The 22892-nt window shown below is 42.6% G+C and overlaps 5 protein-coding genes across 5 annotated transcripts; 3 read left to right on the top strand and 2 right to left on the bottom strand.

The window, feature by feature from the left end:
• Nucleotides 1-12582: 12582 nt before the first annotated feature.
• On the top strand, nucleotides 12583-13581 carry AFUA_2G18070 (putative metalloproteinase; the record flags this gene model as incomplete). The annotated part of the gene is made up of 2 exons (XM_751051.2): nucleotides 12583-13289; nucleotides 13344-13581. One exon carries the CDS (start codon nucleotides 12583-12585, stop codon nucleotides 13249-13251), a length of 669 nt encoding a protein of 222 aa, XP_756144.1. The 3' UTR covers nucleotides 13252-13289; nucleotides 13344-13581.
• A 670-nt stretch (nucleotides 13582-14251) lies between these two features.
• On the bottom strand, nucleotides 14252-15343 carry fgaMT (4-dimethylallyltryptophan methyltransferase easF; the record flags this gene model as incomplete). The annotated part of the gene is made up of 2 exons (XM_751050.1): nucleotides 14252-14999; nucleotides 15072-15343. 2 exons carry the CDS (start codon nucleotides 15341-15343, stop codon nucleotides 14252-14254), a joined length of 1020 nt encoding a protein of 339 aa, XP_756143.1.
• A 256-nt stretch (nucleotides 15344-15599) lies between these two features.
• On the bottom strand, nucleotides 15600-17721 carry fgaOx1 (FAD-linked oxidoreductase easE; the record flags this gene model as incomplete). Its single annotated transcript, XM_751049.1, is given in 5 exon segments — nucleotides 15600-16619; nucleotides 16689-17198; nucleotides 17304-17409; nucleotides 17424-17600; nucleotides 17648-17721. 5 exon segments carry the CDS (start codon nucleotides 17719-17721, stop codon nucleotides 15600-15602), a joined length of 1887 nt encoding a protein of 628 aa, XP_756142.1.
• A 500-nt stretch (nucleotides 17722-18221) lies between these two features.
• Nucleotides 18222-19736, top strand: dmaW (tryptophan dimethylallyltransferase fgaPT2; the record flags this gene model as incomplete). The annotated part of the gene is made up of 3 exons (XM_751048.2): nucleotides 18222-19372; nucleotides 19434-19551; nucleotides 19650-19736. The coding sequence occupies 3 exons, from the start codon at nucleotides 18222-18224 to the stop codon at nucleotides 19734-19736; spliced, it is 1356 nt and encodes a 451-aa protein (XP_756141.2).
• A 1061-nt stretch (nucleotides 19737-20797) lies between these two features.
• On the top strand, nucleotides 20798-22473 carry fgaCat (catalase easC). Its single transcript, XM_751047.2, has 2 exons — nucleotides 20798-21054; nucleotides 21112-22473. Exons 1-2 carry the CDS (start codon nucleotides 20809-20811, stop codon nucleotides 22426-22428), a joined length of 1563 nt encoding a protein of 520 aa, XP_756140.1. The 5' UTR covers nucleotides 20798-20808; the 3' UTR covers nucleotides 22429-22473.
• Nucleotides 22474-22892: the final 419 nt, after the last annotated feature.

Here is a 22892-nt window from a genome sequence, read left to right as displayed (position 1 = left end):
GGATCATAGTGCGGAGATGGATCCATGCAGCTGGCATCGCAATTTAACCTACTATAGCAGACCTTCCCCATGACTGAGGCAGCTATGCGAACGCGCCAAAGTCTCTTGTTTGTACATAGAACTAGCAATAGTTAGAGACACCCAGGGCTCACCCCCTGGCGGCCTTTGCCCCGATTGGGGATAGTGGAAAACGTGCAAGTCACGAGCCACGGCCGTAAAATACATACACACACACACACATTATACCCTCCACTGCCAGGCGATCACTGCACACTACGTCAAGCAAGAATGGAGCCAAACCTGAAAGCTCCACAACTCTGGGCTGATAAGCATATGATCCAGAGTTAACCACTAACTAGGCCCCATCTTGCCTATGCCGCTAACTGCAGCAGACAATCTATAACAAAGTGCTATTCGCAACAGAGTTGGGACGCTGAAAGATGTAGATCCTTGAGTATTCAAACACCGGGGCGGTTCAGACGCTGAAATGTTCAGACATTAAGCGTCTAGACGCCAGACAAGCCCGAACACTTTCCTGTTTAGACACCAAGGGTGTTGCTAACAATCCTGACTGGCCACTGCTCAACTTCTCATGCGGTTGCTTAAAAGCATTTGCAATTTACTAGCCCAAGATGACCTATATAATAACCAGATGAGGCAATGCATGCTAACGTCACATAAAGACTTTTAGAAACCAAACACTAAGATTAGCTTCTCTTGCGCAATTTGTTTTCCGCTCTCGAATATCAAGGTCTGAGGCAACTTTGCATCCTGGCATGATTCATGCTGATGACTCAGCCTCCTGGTGTGTCTCTTGTCAAGCGATCAATACACCACTGGTTTACTGACCACCCAATAATACTAAGGAGACTCTTAAAAAGTTTAGGTACATTAGAGATTTCCCTGCTCTTCAGAGGCTGGGAATGGTGTGCGCACTTTACTTGTACAGGCCTCTTTACATCGTCACTGCCGTCGGGGGCAATACGGCGCTCCGGATCATTTATGTGTACGCGACGATGGCCTTAGAAGGCTGAGTGTTCCACCAACCATGTATAAGCTCCCCGTAACAAGGACTTACATTCCATCTTCGCTCCCCTATTTCCCTTGCAAGCCTTACTGCCCCCTCAATCGTCGGTGCAGTTGTAACCATGCCTGCGGATCAAGTTCCTTCCACACTGAGGTGTACAAAGCGCATACCTCAAGCAGTCTATCACAGTAGTCATGAAGGTGCAGTTGAGATGTAGCGTGTGCGATGTCGTGTTAGCCATAATCAAAGCTACTGGATCGGGAAAACATCCCGAACTTGCAAGTGCCGCGAGAGAAAAGTCCAGGTACGACGAAGTTGATGTACGTCCCGTACATGCCTCGAGAGGTGCACTAACCCCTCAGCACAGACAACTAACTGAAAGATTTTTCATTGCAACGCCTTCTTCATCAGACCCCGCTATGGGGACGTACCTTTCCTCTCCATTTGATAACCAGCGGATCTCCCAATCAGACCATAGTAATTATCCACAAGCAAATCTGGCTGCGGTATGATCATCTAGTGCATCAGCTGAAGAAATTCTAGTTCAAGGACAGCCAGCTCAGCAACCGTGATACACGGACGTGAATTCTGTTTGTTCAGAAAGTGTCGCTAAGACCCTTGCTGGCAACAAAGCACTAGTAATAAGATACCTGTGGACAGTCAAACTTGATAAAGTAAGTACTGGAAAGAAAGCGCTGAGTCTGTCAATGTAGTACACCACGCTAAGGAGAATCGGAGGAGAGAGAGTGGCATGCACTGTGGGACGCCAGAGGTAGTCATAAACAGAAATATGAGGAGATGACTGAGAATGAAAACGAGTAATGGGACTGTTTAAGGATATTGCGGCGCTATGTTGAATAAATTCCATTAGCATGCTGGAGATGAGGCAATTTCCATGATTGGCCCAGAATTGAGGTGTGATGGCGCCAGGAGGATGAAAATGATTGGACTACAGGAACACTGGTAATCAGTAGTACCTCACAGCCTTACTCTTCAGCACCTGCCCCTCTTTCTTTCAAATATCTCCATCAATACTTCATTAGCACTTTTCCCATCATTTCCTTGGCAAGGGATCGAACGGTCTTGCACCCTGCAACCCCTCTGATTATAGACCCTCTTTCCGGTGCAGCCAGTGTTATCAGTGTTATCCAGCTGGCTGGGAGCATCGTGAAAATATGTGGAGAATACGTTAATAAAGTGAAAGTTGCTAGGAAAGATATCGTCAACCTTCAACAAGAGACCAATGCACTTACAGGAGTACTTACCGCGCTTAAGCAGCTCCTTGAAGGCCCAAATGGCTCGAAACTTGCTGTGTCCCGGTCGCTCTTCGACGATCTGGAAAGATGCATTTCCACCCTTGCGAACTTGAAGAAGGTTATTGAGCCTAGAACGACACAGAAACCGATGAAGATATTTGGCCTTCGAGCCTTGAAGTGGCCTTTGAAACGCGCGGAAGTAGATGCATCTATCAATGATATCAGGAGGTACAGGTCATTATTTAGCTTGGCTTTACAGGTTGACGAGTTGTATGTGACGAGATACAAACTCTTGCAGCCACACAGCTAACTTCTGCATTTCTTTAGGGGATTTACAACTCATATCGACCACAGCATTAGTTTGAGCAGATTACGGACTGCAAAAGGAGCCGCATTTAATTCTTATGAGAACCAGCATGATGAATGCCTCCTGGGGACTCGGACTAAACTGCTCAGCGATATTGAGAAGTGGGCAATATCACCACAGGGAAAATGCATATTCTGGCTGAATGGGATGGCCGGAACTGGGAAGTCAACAATTTCCAGAACAGTTGCACACCGTCTGAAAGAGAACGGGCCACTTAGGGCGAGTTTCTTCTTCAAAAAGGGCGAAAAGGATCGAGGGAGCGCAAAGAGCCTCTTTCCAATTAATGATAACCATACCAGATCTGATCCCTATCGTGCGAAACACGCTGGATAGACACCCTAATATTTCTGAAAAGATGCTCAAGGAACAGTTTGAGAGTCTTATATATCTGCCACTGCTTGAGATAAGACAGCGCTCAACTGATATCATGGTAGTTGTGATTGATGCACTTGATGAATGCAATCGTGAAGATGATGTACAGCTCATTCTTCGACTCTTGCCGCAAGTCCAGAAGTCAAATCAATACGACTTCGTTTTTTATTGACAAGCAGACCTGAGCTACCAATAAGACTCGAGTTGAACAGCATCACCGATGACCACCAGGAATTGATCCTCCATGAGATATCTGAACCAGTGATTCAGCATGATATCGCTCTATATCTTGGGACTAAGTTCTCACAGTTAAAGCGCGAGCGCTCCCTTCCATCTGACTGGCCTGGAGAAGAGCGCATCAAAGTACTTGTCTATATAGGGAGTTCTAGGTTTAGGTCAACAACACAACCACAACTAATCTTAATGAAATATACACCATTTAATAGAGCTTGAAGAGAGGAATTAAATAATAGTATTATTATTAAAAAATATCCAGGAGTGGTGGAGATATTTATAGGTAAAGATATATAACAGAAATTCAAAAGTAATTAGTATCCTAAAGCACGCTAACTACTCTTAAATTTCTATTACAATCCTATTTGAGTATTATTATATTATAATCTAAGGATAATTAATATGTCTAAAAATTAAGAAAAATGTGCTGATTAGAATGATATGTCTCTTATCCTATTTAGATTAAAGGTAGTAGAGTAATCTATAGTAGGCTGTCTTAGTTAAGGAATATGTCAAGGTACTGGATCACAGGTAAACAGAAATAGGTTAATGAGGTAGTTAACACTCAGACTGGCTATAGTAATCTATATCTATCTATTCCAGTTGCAGGGCAGACTAGTATAGGCAGGCTCCATAGACAGGATATAGCTTAAAGACCTTTAAAAAGTTACTAAATTATGCAGTAAAGATATTCCTAGAGTTATATAATTCCTTCTTAGTAATACTAACTCCTATCCACAGTAGTACTATAACAGTACTCCCCTCCTTAGGGTTAAGCTCTATTAAGACTATCTACTAGTTTAGGTTTACTTAGGTAGTAGTAGTAGAAGTTAGCTATAATCTTTTATATATTCCTTAGGTAATAGGTAGGTTCCTTAGTGAGGTTATTATAGCCTAACTATTTAATAGTATACTTTAGATAGGGGCCTTATCAGCCCTAGTGTTCCTAGTAGGAATCTAAGATATTCTTAATAATCTATTCTTCTAGGCTATTAACTTCTACTAGTGGTAGTAGTAGTTATCTTTATCTAGGAATAGGGTCTTTAGTAATAGGATGTAGTAAGCTAATATTAAATATAGGGTGAATCTTTATAGAAGCTGGTAGATCTAGCTTATAGATATATAGGCTAATAATCTTCTTAATATAGAATAGCCCTAGGTGTTTCTAGTTAAGCTTCTTCTAGGGGTGCAGGGTCCTGATATTTTAGGTGTCTAACTAAACTAGCTATTCTATATAGTAATAGTAGGCAGGTCTCTAGTAGTAATTCATCTATTCCTTATAACAGGCCTAGGTAATATAGATCTAGGTGTAGATATAGTTAATAACATCTTATATTTTCTTTATAAAGGCCTTAGTATCTTTAGTAGTAGGGTGATTTATAGGCTAGATAGGTTCAAACCCTATGCATAGGTGAAATCTATAATTTATAAAGAAGAGTGAGGTTCTAGTAGCCTTAGATTAGATAGAGTTTAAGGTAAACTTAGCTAATAGTAACCAGTCAGCCTAATCATCTTATAAATAGGTAATATAAGTATATAGGTATTATTCTAGAATAGTATTCATCCTTTTACTTTAGCTATTAGTCTTAGGGTAGTAAGTAGTAGATAATAGGTTCTTAATATCTAGGTGTTAGGTTAGGTGCTTCTAGAACACAGCAACAAACTAAGGGCTATAATCTAATACTATTATTCTTAGTAGGCCATATAGCTTCTATATATAATAGATATATAATTAGGCTATACCTTTAGCATTATAGGTAGTCTGACAGGGGATAAAGTATCTTATCTTTATAAGTTAATTAATAATAATTAGTATAGCATCATAGCCTTAACTAGGTACTAGACTAATAATAAAGTCTATTAAGATATCTTACTATGATTATTTAGGTACTAGGAGTAGATATAGCACTCCTTAGTAGGCTTTATAGGATGAGGTAGATTAGCAGTAGATATAATAGTTTTAGGTCTAATAATTAATATATTAGTACATACCTGGCTAGTAATATTCTTATACTATTAACTTATATAACTTATACTTTCCAGGGTGTCTAATAGCAGGCTTATTATAGCATTCTTATAATAACTAGGCTCTCAGCTTATTATAGTCAGGGGATATATAAGTATTTATAGTAGTATAAATAGCTTCCTCATCATCTGTAATTAGCTAGGGTGATCTTAGGGTATTAACTATGTTGGTGAAAACCATGCTATAATTGATCGTTGATCATACCCATGGGTTGATCCGCTACGGTTCTAACCTTATGGTTATAGATCATCATCAATCATCATCGATTTCAACCATTAGCAAATGGTGATCTAATTGATGAGATCACCCGGCTATGAGATCATTTAATATTCGAATGGCCTATGCTAGAAGGAATTATCTATAAATACACCCTTGAAATCACCCTATAGCTAGAATATAATTAATTAAGGAATCAAGACATTAATCTAAGACATCCTTAGATTTTTCTCCTACTATTATTCTTCCTATTCTTCCTCTATACCTAGGCAAGCCATCTATTCCCCTCTATATTCGTGAAATTTCCTTTGTCATTCATATAATATTTAGTATATACTATTTATTTTCTTTCATAAACTAGCATTCCTATCTAGTGCTTGTAGGATGGACTGTATAGTATTATCTAACTAGTAGGCAGTATCTAGTAGTTCCTTAATACTAGGAGGGGGCTCTGGTTAGTCTAGTTGGTCTAGTTGGTCTGGTTGGTCTGGTTGGTCTGGTTGGTCTGGTTGGTCTGGTTAGTTTAATTAGTCTAGTTAGTCTAGTTAGTCTGGTTAGTCTGATTAGTCTAGTTAGTCTGTCTAAGCTGGTTAAGCAGGCACTCTGGTAGGTTCCTTAGGTATTTTAGTAACTTAGGCTACTAGATCTATAAAGCAAACTCTTCTTATAGCTAACTAGCTATTTCTAGTTAGGTTTAGGTTAGTCTAGCTCCTTATAATGGCTTCTAGTTTTACAAAGTTCTAAATTTTAGGGTTAAGGTTCTTTTTCTTTAGAATTGTCTGGCTCTAGTGTTGTAGCTATTTATCCCCCTCTTTAGGGAGATCTTCTAACCTTCTAGTTAGAGTATCAGGCTTAACTCCTTACTTCCTAGATTAATATATAATTTTATAGTTAAAGTAGGATAGGAATTTATACTAGTAGGCTTGTCATCTATTAAGCAGCTTAGTAGACATAAAATATTCTAGGTTATAGTAATTAGTTATAACTTTAATTAGTAATAGTATACCCTCTAGTTTAGGGCGCCATTCCTTAAAATAGTGAATAATGGTGAGTAACTCTTTATTATAGATCTTATAGTTATACTTAGTAACTAAGAGCTTCTTAGAGAAGAATATAATAGGATACAGGACTTCCTTATTATTATACTAGGATATTATATTAGTAGATATATAATTAGAAGAGTTAGTCTTAACTATAACATCTTTTATCTAGTTAAATAGTTTTAAGATTAGGGCATTTATAAATACCTTCTTCAGGGCTTTAAAGCTTAATTTATAGGTTATAGTCTATATAAATAGGACATCCTTCCTAGTTAGGTTCACTAAGGGAATAATAATTCTTAAGAAATCCTTGATAAATTCCTAGTAAAAGTTGCTAAAACTAATAAAGGCCTAAATATTAGTAATATAGGTTAGAACTTACTAGTTAATAATTATTTTTACTTTATTAGGGTCTATACAGATGCTATCCTAGCTAATAATAATACCTAGGAACTTAGTTTTGGGGATAATAAACTTATACTTTTGGATTTTTGTATATAGGCTAGCTTCTTATAGTTTCTATAGGATAGAGTAAATATAGGTTATATACTTAGAGTATATCTTACTATAAACTAGGATATTATTAAGATAGGCAGTATAGAAGATATTAAGGTAATCTTATAAGATATTATTAATAAATTACTAAAAGGTTACAGGTGTTTCTGTCAGCCTAAAGAGTATTACTAAGAATTTAAATAGGCCTAGTTAGGTATAGAAAGCTATTAGGTATTCTTATCCTTTCTTAATACAGATATTATTAAATACTAAAATAATATTAATCTTTATAAAATATTTCTGTCACACCCTGGGATCTGTCTCTGCTGTTCTCTGCTAGTCAACTACTTTGGGAACGGGGTGATATAGTCCCTGGACTATATCCGATACTTGCCTGAGGACTATTAATTAGATAGCCTAATGATGTAATGATATAATGATCTATCTAGGGATCAAAGACAACCAAAGGTAACATAAGAACAATAATAGTAGAGATAGAAGCAAGGCCTATTGAGTATATATACTTAATAGTAGAGAGTAACTGACGAATCGGACTAGTGAACTTGTACTTAAGTGAGATATATTTATTAAATACAAGGAACTAAGCTAAGAGTTCTAGATACAATGTGAGTGAGTGCCTTATATATCTAGAGTTCCTCCAGTTAGTATATTCGGTGGTATATCCTGGGTATGGTGGTGGTATATCATATACCTCAATAATGTTGTCTTGGCATACCATCCATATACCCTTAGTCACGTGAGGTACTCCTTGAGGGTGCACCTCATTATGTAAGCATTAATGTTTAGTAAGCAACTACTAAACTGTTTTTCTGTAGAAACCTATCTGGATTAAGCATTTCTCTAGATCATGCCCTAATCACTCCGGGATTGACTGGTGATCATTGATCTTTGGGTTTCTGCCTGTTACATCCGCCTTGCGCTAGTGTGGCTGTGTCAGTGCTGTAACAATTTCATCCCTTTTAGGTTATTTAGGGTTTCCTTTATTAGGGGTAGTAGGTATTAATCTTTAATAGTTATAGTATTTAGGGCTTAGTAATTAATATAGATTTATATACCTCTACCTAGCTTTTTAATAAATAGGATAGGCAACACAGCAGGTGATAAACTAGGGTAGATAAAGCCCTTTCTTAGGTTCTCTTTAATCTATTCCTTTAGGACTTTTAATTTCTCTTAGGACATGGTGTACAGAGGGCTAAATAGGGGGGTCTTTCCCTCTAATAGCTTAATATTATAGTTATAAGGGTAGTATAGTAGTAGGTACTTAGCCTCCTTAAGAGAGAAAATATTAGTATAATCTTTAAATTCTTTAGGTAATAGGTTAGTGAAGTCTTCTTTCTAAGCTTTCTTAATCCTTAGGGTAGCTTTAAGATCTTCTAGGGTAATTATAAATATCTAGGTATTTCTCTAGGTGTAAGCTAAGCAGGCTGCTAAGGAGATAAAAGCTATATCTCTATTCTCTAGTCCCTTTAGTTTTAGGGGTAGGTATTTAGGCTAGGTCTTTAGGGGGATGTTATGCAGGGCTTATATCTTAGTTAGCCTCTAGGGAGTATTATAGTATTTCTAATAGTAGTTACTATTAAACATAATACTATAGGCTGTGAATTATATTAGGGGGTTATATACCTTTATCTAAGGTATTCCTAGTATAATAGGGTAGTATGCTAACTAGATAATATAAAACTTTATATCTTTCTTAAAGTAGTTCTTAATTCTTATATCTATCTAAATATAATAGGTTATCTTCCTATTCTCTAGTTCTCTCCTATTAAATATATATAGGGTTATTAGGTCTGCTAGGGGGATAGGCTCTAGCTACTAATCTTTAGCCTATCCTTTATTAATAAATTCTTATTCTTTAGCTTTGGTATTTAATAGGGTATAAGTAGATAGCTTTATCCTTTTCTCTTCCTTCTCTAGGGTTATAGGTAGTATTATAGCTTTTAATTATTATATTTATTTTTTAAAGTTAAGTCCATAAACAGTGGCAGCAGAGATTTAAATAATATATAGTTCCTAAGCCTAGTTATAGCTTACTCTAGGCTTACTTCTTTTACTAAGGAGGTCTGGCTGGGTAATAAGCTTCTAGATTCTAGGATCTATCCCCTTTAGGGGCTCTCTAGATATGGTTTATAAGATGCTATAATTTAAACTCTTTAAGAGGTATTAGGGTGGGGGTAGTCCCTAATCTAGTATTCTAGGGAGCTATATTAGAAGTAGGTACCTATTATTTAGTAGGAGAGGCTATACCTCTTTCTTATTAGGTATTAGGTAGTACCTAGATCTATAGGGTTATATTAATATACTAGTATATGCTTATTCCTCTAAATAATAGGGTGCTAGGGTTACTTAGTAGACTTAGTAATAATAGGGCTTAAGCTTTAGAATAACTAAAGATACTAGGTAGGTTTAGCAGTAATAGCATAGGTCTTAATAATAAAGGGCTAGTTAGTAGTATATTACTAGTAGTAGTTCTTAAGCTTCTATAAGAGTCTAGTAAACTAGTAATACTTCTAGCTTAGAGGCTAGTTATATATAAGTATACTTTAGAGTTTATAACTAATAGCCTATTTAAGTAGGATAAATAGGGTTTCTTTAGGTATCTCACCTTCTAGGGCTAGGCATTAAAATTCTATAAAGAAGGTACTAAACTCTTTATTAGTCTAGCATAGGCTAAATAGCTTATTTTAGGCATTATTTATATAGTTAGGGTTACTAAAGGCGTGCTCTAGGATATCTAGGATGTCTTAGTAGTTATTAAGGGTATAAATTCCCTTCTTAATATAGAGGAGAATCTAGGTATTAGGCATACCCTTTAGATAGTTATTTATATAAGCTATCTAGCTCTGCAGTATTAGGAAGTAGTTAAGGTTAATATTTATTTTCTCTTAAATCTATACTATGAAATACTAAAGGTCCTTTTAGTTACTCTTAAACTTATTAGGGTTAGAGAGTTATTCTAATAATCTAGTAGCTTTAGAAGATAGGGTAGTAGCTAATGTAGATATTCTTACTAGAGTAACTATAGGCTTTTTAGTAATAGAGTTATGCATAGGTATAGGTATAGGTATATTTATAATAGGGGTAGCTAAGTAATAGGCTTAGTCTCTTTTTATAATAGCTTTTATATACTACTACTCTTTCTCTTATAACTATTCCTTCTAGTATTATAGGACAGCCCTTAGCTTAGTAGTCTCTTATTAATATCTCTGCTTTAAGGCAGTGAGTTTATACTAGAGTTTTAGAAGTTAGGCCTTAGATTATTTAGCTTATTAGTTTACTTTATTAATAGTTAATTTAGTCTTCTAGATATACTTATATACTAGGTAGTAGTATTTATACTATTTAGTACTATAGCTAGTAATATACTTAGAGAACTCTTTAGGGTTACTAGGTAGGAATAGGGGCAGAGGGTTAGGTATTCTAATAGTATTAACTCCAAGGGTGGAGCTATATAATGTTAAGGTACTAGATTATAAGTAAATAGAAATAGGTTAATAAGGTAGTTAATACTTAGACTAGCTATAGTAGTCTATATCTATCTATTCTAGTTATAGGTTAGACTAGTATAGGCAGGCTCTATAGACAGGATGTAGCTTAAAGATCTTTAAATAGGTTGCTAAATTATATAGTAAAGATATTCCTAGAGTTATATAATTCCTCCTTAGCAACGCCAACTCCTATCCACAGCAGCACCATGACACCCTATCTACATAAGACTACATTCTTGATATATGCTTCCTATACACATGCCCTTTAATTTAAACCTCCTTGTATGTTTAGATTTTCATTGCCATGCTTGTTACTGGACCAAGAACTACCCTTATACAAGCCCCACTCTCATTTCGCTTCAAACAACATTCCCCCTTCTCCTCTTTTGCCTATCAAGTCAACCTTCTTGTGCCCAATATACAGTTGCCTTAGACTAAGGTAATTTTCCCCTAACATTGACCTCGTCATGACCCTATCATCAAAACTGAATCATAAGTCCCCGCAGATGCATTCAAGATGATCCGGCCCGGGGGGTTCCCAAGGATTAGTCTTGCACTACTTTGACTATTCGGTCCCTTATCGTTGGCGCTACATGGCAATGATCGCCCTTGTAAATAGGTTGATCTATATTAATGAAGTAGATCCTTAACCAGGGGCTCCTAGTGATGTGGTTTCTACATTACAAGGAAGTGAAACAGGATTGCGCGGCTCGGCATCTCGTGGAACTTGGCGTCATAGTGCCCTGCCCCGCTTAGACTAGGCATCAGCGATTGGGATGAAGCCTTTCGCTGTTTTTCTGATTGCCCAGCTAGCTGCATTTTCCTGAGATCTAGCTTCGATCCAAACCTGAAACCAGGGCCACGTCCTGTCTCAGTTCATGTATCTGTTCAATGGCCTGACTTTGTATCCTGCCTGTTGTATCTACTTTGTTATACTATTCTAAAACATTTTCTTGACCCTGTACTTTTGCATTATGATCTGCACAGGTGCTCTAATATTCTGTGGGGTACCTGTATAGAACCCCTAATTCCTAAGAACATTCACCACAAGGACAAAATTCAGGATTTCATTTGTAATGATAACTCTTAGATACCTTTAAAAACCAGACATTAGATTAATCCTAGTCAAGATTTAGAAGAAATAGCGAAGTACAGTCTTCCAGGAATATAGAGTTTTGTATGAGTACAAGGATATCAAGCTGGAGTAACATGCCGACTTCGGGGAATACAGATGGACATGTCTCTTTCCTATGCCCTGTGGCTTTACGTATTCACTGCACGTGTCAGTATGGATAAGGAACTATTCCACAGGAAAGCGAGTGGAAGTGCTCTGAAACATTGGATCTCCATGGGCGAAAATGCTATATAGAACTCTAAACTAAACTGTTTCAGACTGGCACATTGTAAGTAGTTCTCTTTCTTCTAGACTGCGTACTCTGCCTGGAGCAGTCAATAATAGTATAAGATCATGTACCCATCTAGCATGTGACCTCTAACATCTTCTATTTGCAGCCTTAGGCGTTGAAAACCCTTTCTAACTGTGATATAAATTTCTTATCTTGTAAAGGTAAGCTAGATCCATGTCTTAAAATTGCTAGGGGTACAGCAGCAGTAGTAGCGTGCCTAGGCTGGATAATATTACAGAATGCAAAAGCAAAACAATTTCCTAACCTTCTGAAGGGTCTCTTTGCCACAGCAAATCTGCTTCTAGTAGGTACGGCATATCTAGACTATGGGTCTGTTGTGTTTGACATTGTTGCTGTTTTCCAGTGAATCTAGTCTGAAACACCCAGCAAAAATCCTGAGGCATGGTAACCAAACACAAGGAAACAGTCAGGGTTGTATCTGTCAGGGATAAACTAGCAGGTAACTTTAACATGATATATAAGATTGACATCTGTTGTCTGGTAAATACCCTTCTTTTTGACTATTTCTTTCTATTATGTATACTCTCAATTAGATTACATCCTTGTCACTGTCAATCCTTACTCATTATTTAATCATTCAGCAACATCAGACTTTTCTTACCAGTAAATCAAAATGCATTTCTTCCAGGCCCTTGTTGCTCTTCCTCTGATTGCGGGTGCTGTTGCCAGCCCTCTGGATACACGCGCTACCCTTGAAAACTGCAATGATGAGGGAGTTCGAGCAATCAACAACGCACTCACCCAGGCGGCCGAAATGGCCAATTCAGGCGCCAGCCTCATCCGCAGCGAATCCGACTACTCATACAGCCTCTTCCAGAGCTTCTTCAAGACCAATGACGCGCAGGCCCGCAACCATGTTGCGGATGTTTTAGACACGATCGCCACAGAGGCCACGAACGGGAACCAAGGCGTTGTAACCTACTACTGCACTCCAGAGGGCATTGAATGCACTAACAGTCACTCTTTTACCATGACTGCCTATGGTGACACGGACGGAACCTACGGAAGAGTCCGAACCTGCCCTGCGTACTTTACCGATTTTCCTGCGTGGTCAAACATTTGCAGTGTCCTGGATCAAGCAACTTCTAGTTTACATGAGCTGGCGCATACAAAAGGCATCTACGGTCCTGAGACATATGGCTATGATGCAGTGCATAGTTTGAGCTCTGCTTCTGCTCTTGAGAATGCTGAGAGCTATGCTTTCTTCTCCAAGTGTATGGTTTCCTATTATTTTCAGGTAAAGTATGCGTTACTAATATTGTTCTCTAGCAGCTTTCCTTAACTGCAGTATTACCTACTAAGCAGTTTCTTTAAAGAACAGTAAGTGTGCTTAGAGAGCCTATCATTGGGAATAAGCAGCTGATGTGTTTGCAGTCAGGGTTGCATCTGTTTATTGTTAGTAGCTGGTCTTGTTCATTTTACTGCAAAGGTGCATATTATTATGATATATATTTACAAGACTCTTGACTCAGGACAGTGACAGAACCTGTAGGTTAGGTTGAGGGTCAGGACCTGTACCTAAAGCCTGGTAACCTATGCAGGTTTTTCAGTGATCATATGTTAACTGTCAAATACTTATTTTATATAAATTTTCCAAGTTGGTATATATTGTCTGCATAAAATACCAATAGATCTATATGTTTGGTTTATACATCATGTATGTACTGTTTGCTAGCCTGCAATTTACCCAAGAAATCTATATACATTGAAGGTTTGGGCCTGTATGCAACCTGTGAGTTTAAGGAGTGTACCTTAATCTAAACCATTATGGGGGTTGACCCTGTGACAGGTTAATGAGTGTGATGTGTTAGTTTCACTCCTAGATATCAAACAGAAGTTGCATCTTTGCCATATGTATATATCCACTAAAGTTTAGGCCCTAATGATTGGGTTGAATATATACCGCGCCTCGACCTCCTTTTGCTGGCAACACATTGCTGGAGCAGCCCATAAAGTATATGTGGGTCGGCCGCCCATTCACCAAGATTTTTGCACAAATCTGCGACTGTTTATTGTTAACAGGCCTAGTTCCCAGAACCCAACCAGCCCATTGGTGGGTTTTTTTTTTGCTATAGGTTGACCGAAACCCAAACCACAACTAGTCTAACAGGTTCTATTCACCCATGATTTTTCAAGCGCAAAAAAAAGCCTATGTGGGGAAGGGGGACCCAAAGGAATCCAAGACTTATTAGGAGGACAGGGCCCTGGGGAGCTCCTCTGTAGCTACATAAACTTCTGTGATGGGTAGCAATATCTGATATATTAATCCAACAGGCCATAGTTCAGTTCAGACGCAGTCTCAACTGGTAAAATGCCACATCACAGTCTGGGGCTGTCCATACAGCTGCATCCTCCAGACCAGCGGAGTGAAAGAGCTGGTCCCGTTCGGCTTTATCATATTTATAACTGCACCCAAAACGGATCTTCTCATCCCTGCGCACGATGACAGTCTCTAGAGGAGCACCCAGCTGAATGTCCTTGGATTGCGTGATTAGAGATGCTTCGTGCCGTCCTAGGGCATGGTTCCATTCACTATGGAAGTACCAATCTTCCTCGTTAAAAATTTTTCTGTCGCCCTTGGGGTGAAACAGGGAGTTGGCATAACTTAACGACGCAAGTGCGAAGGGAACTACTCCATCCGCAGTGTACGCGCGTAAAATCTTGGTGGGCAATTTGCAGCTGTCGAGACTTACAATGATAGAGCTTTGCGTGGGTGATGTGGAGAGGGCAGATTGTGCGATATTCCTCAGGAAACTTGCTGCATTGTCGCGTGAAAAGTTCCCGATAGTTAAACCAAATAGAAGGATGCAACGAGGACGGTTTCGGATGTCTGGTGCGTTCTGAAGCCAATGCAGACCATCGTCAAATGTGCCGTGGAGGGCAGCAAAACGGACGTAATGGAAGCGGTCCACAGGTATGGCCTGAAAGTTCGAGGCCAACTCAGAGTAGCTGAGGTCAAGGGCGTAGTATGTAATGGATTTTTTTTGCTCTTCAAGCGCCTCAAGCAGTAAGATGACCTTGTCCATACTTCTGTAAGAGGATGAAGGTCAGCGCCCTTCTATTTACTATTGACTCGCTGAACCGGAGGAAACATGTCCTTACGCGCTGCCCATATCTATGACGAGACTATCCTGGGCTATAGATGCTGCCATCTTTGAAGCCTCGGCTTTCAGAATACATAGTTCCTCATGTCGGGGATAAAAGTCGGCAGCATGGGAGTGGCGGTTCCAGTGCTGAATTCCCTTCGTGCTGTAGAAAAGTAGAGCTGGGAGGGTTTTCACTTCTTTCGTGAGACCTTCGACAACTTGGTCAGGAATTGAGCTTTCAAGCCCCGCTTGCCGGATATCAATAATGGGAGGAGCTGAAATCGTCATGGTGGCTGATTCTTAGTCTAAAGAAGAATATGATGGTCTGGTGGGCAACGATGATATAGAGAGCATCTTTGTCTACCTCCTTTGAGTTTTTCCCCCATTCTTTCCTTTATCTACATACATCTTGATTGTAAAGTATTGTCAAATGTGTTACTGCTGTTGACTGTACTGCTATTGCCCTTACCACAGTCCAATATCTGACCGACCATCCCTTACAGCCATGTGCAGCACGACCATCCAGTCAGAGGAACATCTGCACTTAGCGGTATACCCGCTGGGCAATGCTGGACATTAGATACTGAAGCATTTGCTGCAGTCTTTGCTGTCTCTTACACATTTGGTCCTCTGTCCACCCCTCACTTCCCACCCCCAGCTGAGAGAAAAACAGGTCCTCAGGGTCCCACTTCCGCTTGATTTCCAGCAGCCGCTTGTAATTTGGGCCCCAGTAGACCTGTGCAGCATCACTTTCCAGAGGGTCGCCCAAATTCCTGTACGACACTCTGAAGTCGGGTTCAATGTCGTACAGTTGCCGCATCTGGACGCTATGAAGCTCTTCTAAGCTTCTGGCCTTCTCATGCGCTGTGGGTGTGCTCACACTGCGCACGAAGTTGATGAGGTGGGCCGCTTGCCGCCAGCCCGGATGCATCGAGGTATCCCTGTGCTTCTTTCCGGTGTTTGCCGAAACGTTTCCGCCGAGGTTGCTGGTGAACAGGAGATCCATCGGTCCCATCGGGAAATGTTCCAACTGCTTGGCCAGATGCAGTGGTCCTTCCTCCGAATTGAAGAGATCCTCTGACACCAAAACGGAGCCGGTGATGATTCCGTAATTTACGGGAAGCATATCAGGTCCTTTTCGGAGCGCGTCACTGATCTTTGGTAGGCACCTGGAGGCCAGAGTGAAGGGAAGGGTGGTAGATTCGAGGATATTTCGAATGGAGAGCATGTTCTCGGCCGATCGTCGAGTGTCATCTGTGTTTAGGGAATACAGTGTGAGACTTGCGTTGACCTGATCCTTGGATAGCGGTCGAAGAATAAACTGGCCCGGTATCCCCTGCTGGTTGAACGAGCGAAGAATGGAAAATAGACCCGTGATCCCTTTTGTCCAGAGCAACGAGTTATTCCGGAGCCCTGATACTGCCACCTCCGAGACGCAGACCGGGCTATTGAGATGCACCCTCATTGTAGCACGTGTAACGATGCCGAAAGTGCCTCCACCCCCTCCCCGTAAAGCCCAGAAGATGTCTGGGTTCTGGTGGTCATTGGCCACGACAACATCTCCCTACACAGCCATAGTGAACTTCAGTACAAAGACACCATATTGCAAGTTATCAAGGATGTATCTACCAACCTTCGCCGTCACGACCTCAAATTCGAGGACATTATCTACAGCCAGACCGTCGATGAAGCTGTGGAAACTGGACACTCCGCCTCCCTGGAGAAAACCGCCCGCAGCGCCCACGGTAGGACACTCCCCCCCGACGACCACCCATCCATCACGGGCACCTCTTGCATACATCTCCCCCAGAGTCACTCCAGCGCCTACGCTCACGGCTGGGCCACGGTCTATATCGGAGCCGAGGGCCCGGAAGTTGTCATGATACTCGATCTGCTTCATGCGATGGCAATGTATCTGGAACGAGTCGGAGCCACTCGATCGTCCCGCGGTATCATGACCGGTATTGCGAACAACCAAGCGCAGTCGATGACGTTGCGCAAACCTCACCGCCACTTGAATTTGGTCAACAGACTCAACTGCCGCCGAATACAGTGGAATCCGGCCTTGATGACAGGGCGCACCACGCGGAGAATGCGCATGACATGTCTCGTCTTCAGTGCGACCAACCTCCCAAACCCAGCCCTGTAAGGTACCTAGTGTGTCACCTCGCCAGATTCGGGCAATCAGTCAACATGCCGCTATGGGGATGGGTGTCAAGGAAATGACCGAGTAGACGAATGAACATACCGGCCTGTGAGGCTCTCCAACCGCTGTCCTTTGCGAGATCACGCAAGTTTTGACAAGCAGAGTGATCATAGAAGGGGTCATGGCAAATGTGAGCGATAGGCCGGACCTCGACTAAATCACCTCTGAGAGTGGTGTTGAGAGCTGCCCACTCCGACGGTGACGGCCAACATGACTCCCCTGGTCGACAGCGACAGGTCGAACCTCCTGATAAGGACAGCCAAATACAGCTGAGGAATGCGCCAAGTAGAAAGCTGAAAACAAATGGCATTGTTACTGTAGACAATGGGATGGTTAAACCTATAATCTCGTTTTGATTTACGTTCTTCGAAACGCTAGCAGCTTACGGGGGGCTATAAATCGAGCTCACAGCAACAAGAGAACAAACGCAGAAGGCGACGCAAAGGATACGATGTGACATAAGGAATTCTAAGATATGGAATAGATCAGATGCAAGGAAAAACAAATCAACAAGCATATCAATCTTGGTCCATCACAAGTTGTTCCGCCACAACATGGCCAGTGATATTTAACCCTGACAGAGATGACATCAAAAACCTGTTAACTACTCCATTGTCCTGTGAGTTGAAGTAAGGATACCCATGCTACAGAAGAACCAGCTGCTCCAGTGAGACGATAGGGCCTGATGACCTTGGAATAAGCGAGGCTGAATTATTGCGGCCAGATCGTTCCATCTCTAGTTATCGCAGATAAGTATAAGGAAAGGTTCGTTCATTGGAATGTGGCCTGTACCAAGTCAAACCCTTACATGAAGGATACACGACCACCAATGCACAAAGAATCATGCCGGACCGGCAACTGTGAACCAGCAGTATTATCATGGCATGGTATATTAGGTGCTGCCCGTCCTTAACACCATAAAGAGTACCAACGCATATGCCCTTATCCAAGATGACTCTCATGAAGGCAGCCAATGCCTCCAGTGCGGAGGCCTATCGAGTTCTTAGTCGCGCCTTTAGATTCGATAATGAAGATCAGAAGCTGTGGTGGCACAGCACTGCCCCGATGTTTGCAAAAATGCTGGAAACTGCCAACTACACCACACCTTGTCAGTATCAATACCTCATCACCTATAAGGAGTGCGTAATTCCCAGTCTCGGATGCTATCCGACCAACAGCGCCCCCCGCTGGTTGAGCATCCTCACTCGATACGGCACTCCGTTCGAATTGAGCCTAAATTGCTCTAATTCAATAGTGAGATACACATTCGAGCCGATCAATCAACATACCGGAACAGATAAAGACCCATTCAATACGCACGCCATCTGGGAGAGCCTGCAGCACCTGCTTCCACTGGAGAAGAGCATTGATCTGGAGTGGTTCCGCCACTTCAAGCACGATCTCACCCTCAACAGTGAAGAATCTGCTTTTCTGGCTCATAATGATCGCCTCGTGGGCGGCACTATCAGGACGCAGAACAAGCTCGCGCTCGATCTGAAGGATGGCCGCTTTGCACTTAAGACGTACATATACCCGGCTCTCAAAGCTGTCGTCACCGGCAAGACAATTCATGAGTTGGTCTTTGGCTCAGTCCGCCGGCTGGCAGTGAGGGAGCCCCGAATCTTGCCCCCACTCAACATGCTGGAGGAATACATCCGATCACGCGGTTCCAAGAGCACTGCCAGTCCCCGCCTAGTGTCCTGTGATCTGACCAGTCCTGCCAAGTCGAGAATCAAGATCTACCTGCTGGAGCAGATGGTTTCACTAGAAGCCATGGAGGACCTGTGGACTCTGGGCGGACGGCGCCGAGACGCTTCCACTTTAGAGGGGCTCTCTCTGGTGCGTGAGCTTTGGGATCTGATCCAACTGTCGCCGGGATTGAAGTCCTATCCGGCGCCGTATCTGCCTCTCGGGGTTATCCCAGACGAGAGGCTGCCGCTTATGGCCAATTTCACCCTGCACCAGAATGACCCGGTCCCAGAGCCGCAAGTATATTTCACAACCTTCGGCATGAACGACATGGCGGTGGCGGATGCCCTGACGACGTTCTTCGAGCGCCGGGGTTGGAGTGAAATGGCCCGCACCTACGAAACTACTTTGAAGTCGTACTAGTAAGTAGACCTTTCTTTCTGATGATGTATTTGTGGAGCAACGGATTGATGCGCCTTTCAGCCCCCATGCGGATCATGACAAACTTAACTACCTCCACGCCTACATATCCTTCTCCTACAGGGACCGTACCCCTTATCTGAGTGTCTATCTTCAATCCTTCGAGACAGGGGACTGGGCAGTTGGTAAGCCGATTTACCTCCCAAACAAGACGTTCATTGGCTCCCTTATTATGGATGTCATCCTGACAATACACCAGCAAACTTATCCGAATCAAAGGTCAAGTGTCAGGATGCGGCCTGTCAACCCACATCTTTACCTCCAGATCTGTCAAAGACAGGGGTATATTATTCCGGTCTCCACTGATGAACAGCTCGGGACTTACTTCCGGGCTGTAACCCGATGACACCCGCGGAGGTACCCAGACTCTAGCACTTAAATTTCATGTATCGTCGTGATGCCAAGTTGTAGACGCAAGGAGTGAACCCTAGTCTGTCTTTGCTACTAATATTGCAGGACTCCGATCAAGACATGATGCCGTCAGACTTTCGTTGTTTTCTCTGCTCTGAAAAGCCCAAGATAAGAGATCCGTTATATTTGAAGCAAATAATGGTCTAGAGGCGCAATAAAGATGCATATTGTTTCACCGTCCCTTGCGCACCTGCCGACACAATATGTCAAGTAGCTCTCTAACAGAGGCCATAAACACCTCAGAGCCATAAAGACAGACTTCAATACTTGATGATGGTCTACTCCAGAACACTAAGATAATCATATCGGTTTCATCGCTAAAGGGAGGTGGTGTTTACGCTAATCTGTTTGGAAGTCAAATAATTCAAGGATAGGAATGTCGGCTGTCAGTAGTCAGCGCCTAGATGTGCGACTCGCAACAATCCGTCATTACAACACATCAGGTTCCGAGCTTGGAAGCCCGTAGGTATTACTTAAACCTTCTACGCATCTCCCCAACAGCCATGGCGTTTCTGTTCAACCGGACTCCTCCACGGATACTGCCATACAGGGGTTGATAGCCATTGCAGCAGAGGTGGGGCTGCCCAGGAATATTGGTGGAATGTTCAGAGTATCATCGTCTTGACGTTGCTGGATGTAAGGGCTTGCATGTGCCTCAGCGCTAAGGATAAACGCTAGGGATCTGAAAAGACGGTGGAAGCCAACTTGGTCAGCCATTACTTGTCTTTGGTCATGCCACTTTGGCGTGGCGATACTCTGAGAGGCGTGTGTGCTGCAAGGAGAAGTAAATGCATCCGGCTGGTCAGGTGTCAATGATAGAGAGCTTGTGATGCAAGGGCTGAAAAGACCCAGTCCAGAGAGGCGCATGTATTCGAATTTTAGCGGTGAATGAGAACCACTTGTTACCAAGTAGTCATACATAAATGGTCAGGACTGAACATTGTATCGACAATCAACCGGTTGACTTATGCTAATTGAGCGTGGGTTATTGTCAATAATGGCTTCCAAATGTTCAGGTACATGGTCGACCTATAAGACATACACAACGGCCAATGGTTGTCCGTTCATGAAGCCTGAAGGCCCTCCGGCTGATGGGCGCACACTCGCCCTCAATGACCACCATTTGGTAGAATCGTTGGCTCATTTCAACCGGGAGAAGATCCCTGAGCGAGCAGTGCACGCCAAAGGTGCCGCAGCTTATGGGGAATTCGAGGTATTGATCTCCTACGGAGGCGTCATTAAGTTCCCGAAGACATGCTGATTGACCCAGGTGACTGCCGACATTTCCGATATCTGTAACATTGACATGCTGCTAGGCGTGGGAAAGAAGACGCCGTGTGTGACGCGCTTCTCGACTACCGGGCTGGAGCGAGGTTCTGCCGAGGGAATGAGAGACTTGAAGGGGATGGCCACCAAATTCTACACCAAGGAAGGGAATTGGGACTGGGTGTGCCTCAACTTTCCCTTCTTCTTCATCCGGGATCCTCTCAAATTCCCGAGTCTAATGCATGCACAACGACGCGACCCTCGGACCAACCTCCTGAACCCCAATATGTACTGGGACTGGGTGACATCTAACCACGAGTCTCTTCACATGGTTCTGCTGCAGTTCAGTGACTTCGGCACCATGTTCAACTGGCGCTCCTTGAGTGGGTATATGGGTCATGCCTACAAGTGGGTTATGCCGAATGGCTCCTTCAAATATGTGCACATATTCCTGTCCTCGGACCGCGGACCCAACTTCAGCCAGGGCGAACAAGCCAAAGACAACTCCGATCTCGACCCTGACCATGCTACACGGGACCTGTACGAGGCCATTGAACGAGGAGACTACCCCACCTGGACGGCCAATGTGCAGGTGGTGGATCCGGCCGAAGCTCCCGATCTCGGCTTCAACATTCTTGATGTAACCAAGCACTGGAACCTGGGCACCTACCCCAAGGATCTTCCAAAGATCCCTTCACGTCCATTCGGAAAGTTGACGCTGAATCGCATCCCGGATAACTTCTTCGCCGAAGTCGAACAACTGGCCTTCTCCCCTTCCAATATGGTGCCCGGCGTCCTGCCCTCGGAAGATCCCATCCTCCAGGCGCGCATGTTTGCCTATCCAGACGCCCAGCGCTACAGGCTCGGCCCCAACCACCACAAAATTCCCGTTAATCAATGCCCAATGACTTTCAACCCAACTCTTCGTGACGGTACGGGCACTTTTGACGCCAACTATGGATCTTTGCCTGGCTACGTGTCCGAATCGCAGGGCGTGAATTTTGCACGTCCCCAGGAGCACGACCCCAAGTTCAACGCATGGCTGTCGCAGCTCTCATCCAGGCCCTGGATGCAGACCAACGAGAACGACTATAAGTTTCCGCGGGACTTTTACAACGCGCTGCCTGAGTTCCGGAGCCAGGAGTTTCAAGATAAAATGGTGGAAAATATCATTGCGTCGGTGGCCCAGACTCGCAGGGAGATTCGCGAGAAGGTCTACCACACCTTCCATCTGGTTGATCCGGAGCTGTCTGCACGGGTGAAGCGAGGGGTGGAGAAGATGGATGCGTCTTTCAAACAAGTCTCTCTTTCCAGGCTCTGAAGTGCTCATCACTAAAACAACGGCAGTCGCCGGAGTGTCCTATCTATTTCAATCTCCTATTACGCATCCGTAGAGTAGCAGCATGTGGGTTAATTTCCAGCAGTAGATTGTTTATCTGGTTGCTGTGTTTTAGGCCTAGCAAACAGTAAACTAGTATTCTAGGAAAGCTTGACATACATGCATTCCCTTTGTCTGCAGAATGTAGGATGTGATGCTTCATGACTATAGAAGATGGCCCCTTGTGCATAGGTGCACTGCGTGCGGCTTCGATTAGGTATAGGTATTACTAAATACTATATTAAGTGGTGAAATACCTCACCGACTACCACTTGCACATTTCATGTAAAAGTAATTAATGTAGAAGCTTGAGTTAATTATCATTGCAATGCCATAGACAATAAAAGGGACCAGCAATGAGATTAGATTATAGTGAATATGCTGGATTCTGAACAGGTTTGATAATA

This window comes from Aspergillus fumigatus, chromosome 2 (assembly GCF_000002655.1).
Source record: "Aspergillus fumigatus Af293 chromosome 2, whole genome shotgun sequence".
NCBI lineage: Eukaryota > Fungi > Ascomycota > Eurotiomycetes > Eurotiales > Aspergillaceae > Aspergillus > Aspergillus fumigatus.
The sequence above is the reverse complement of the archived record's forward strand: the minus strand, read 5'-3'. Positions and strand labels throughout refer to the sequence as shown.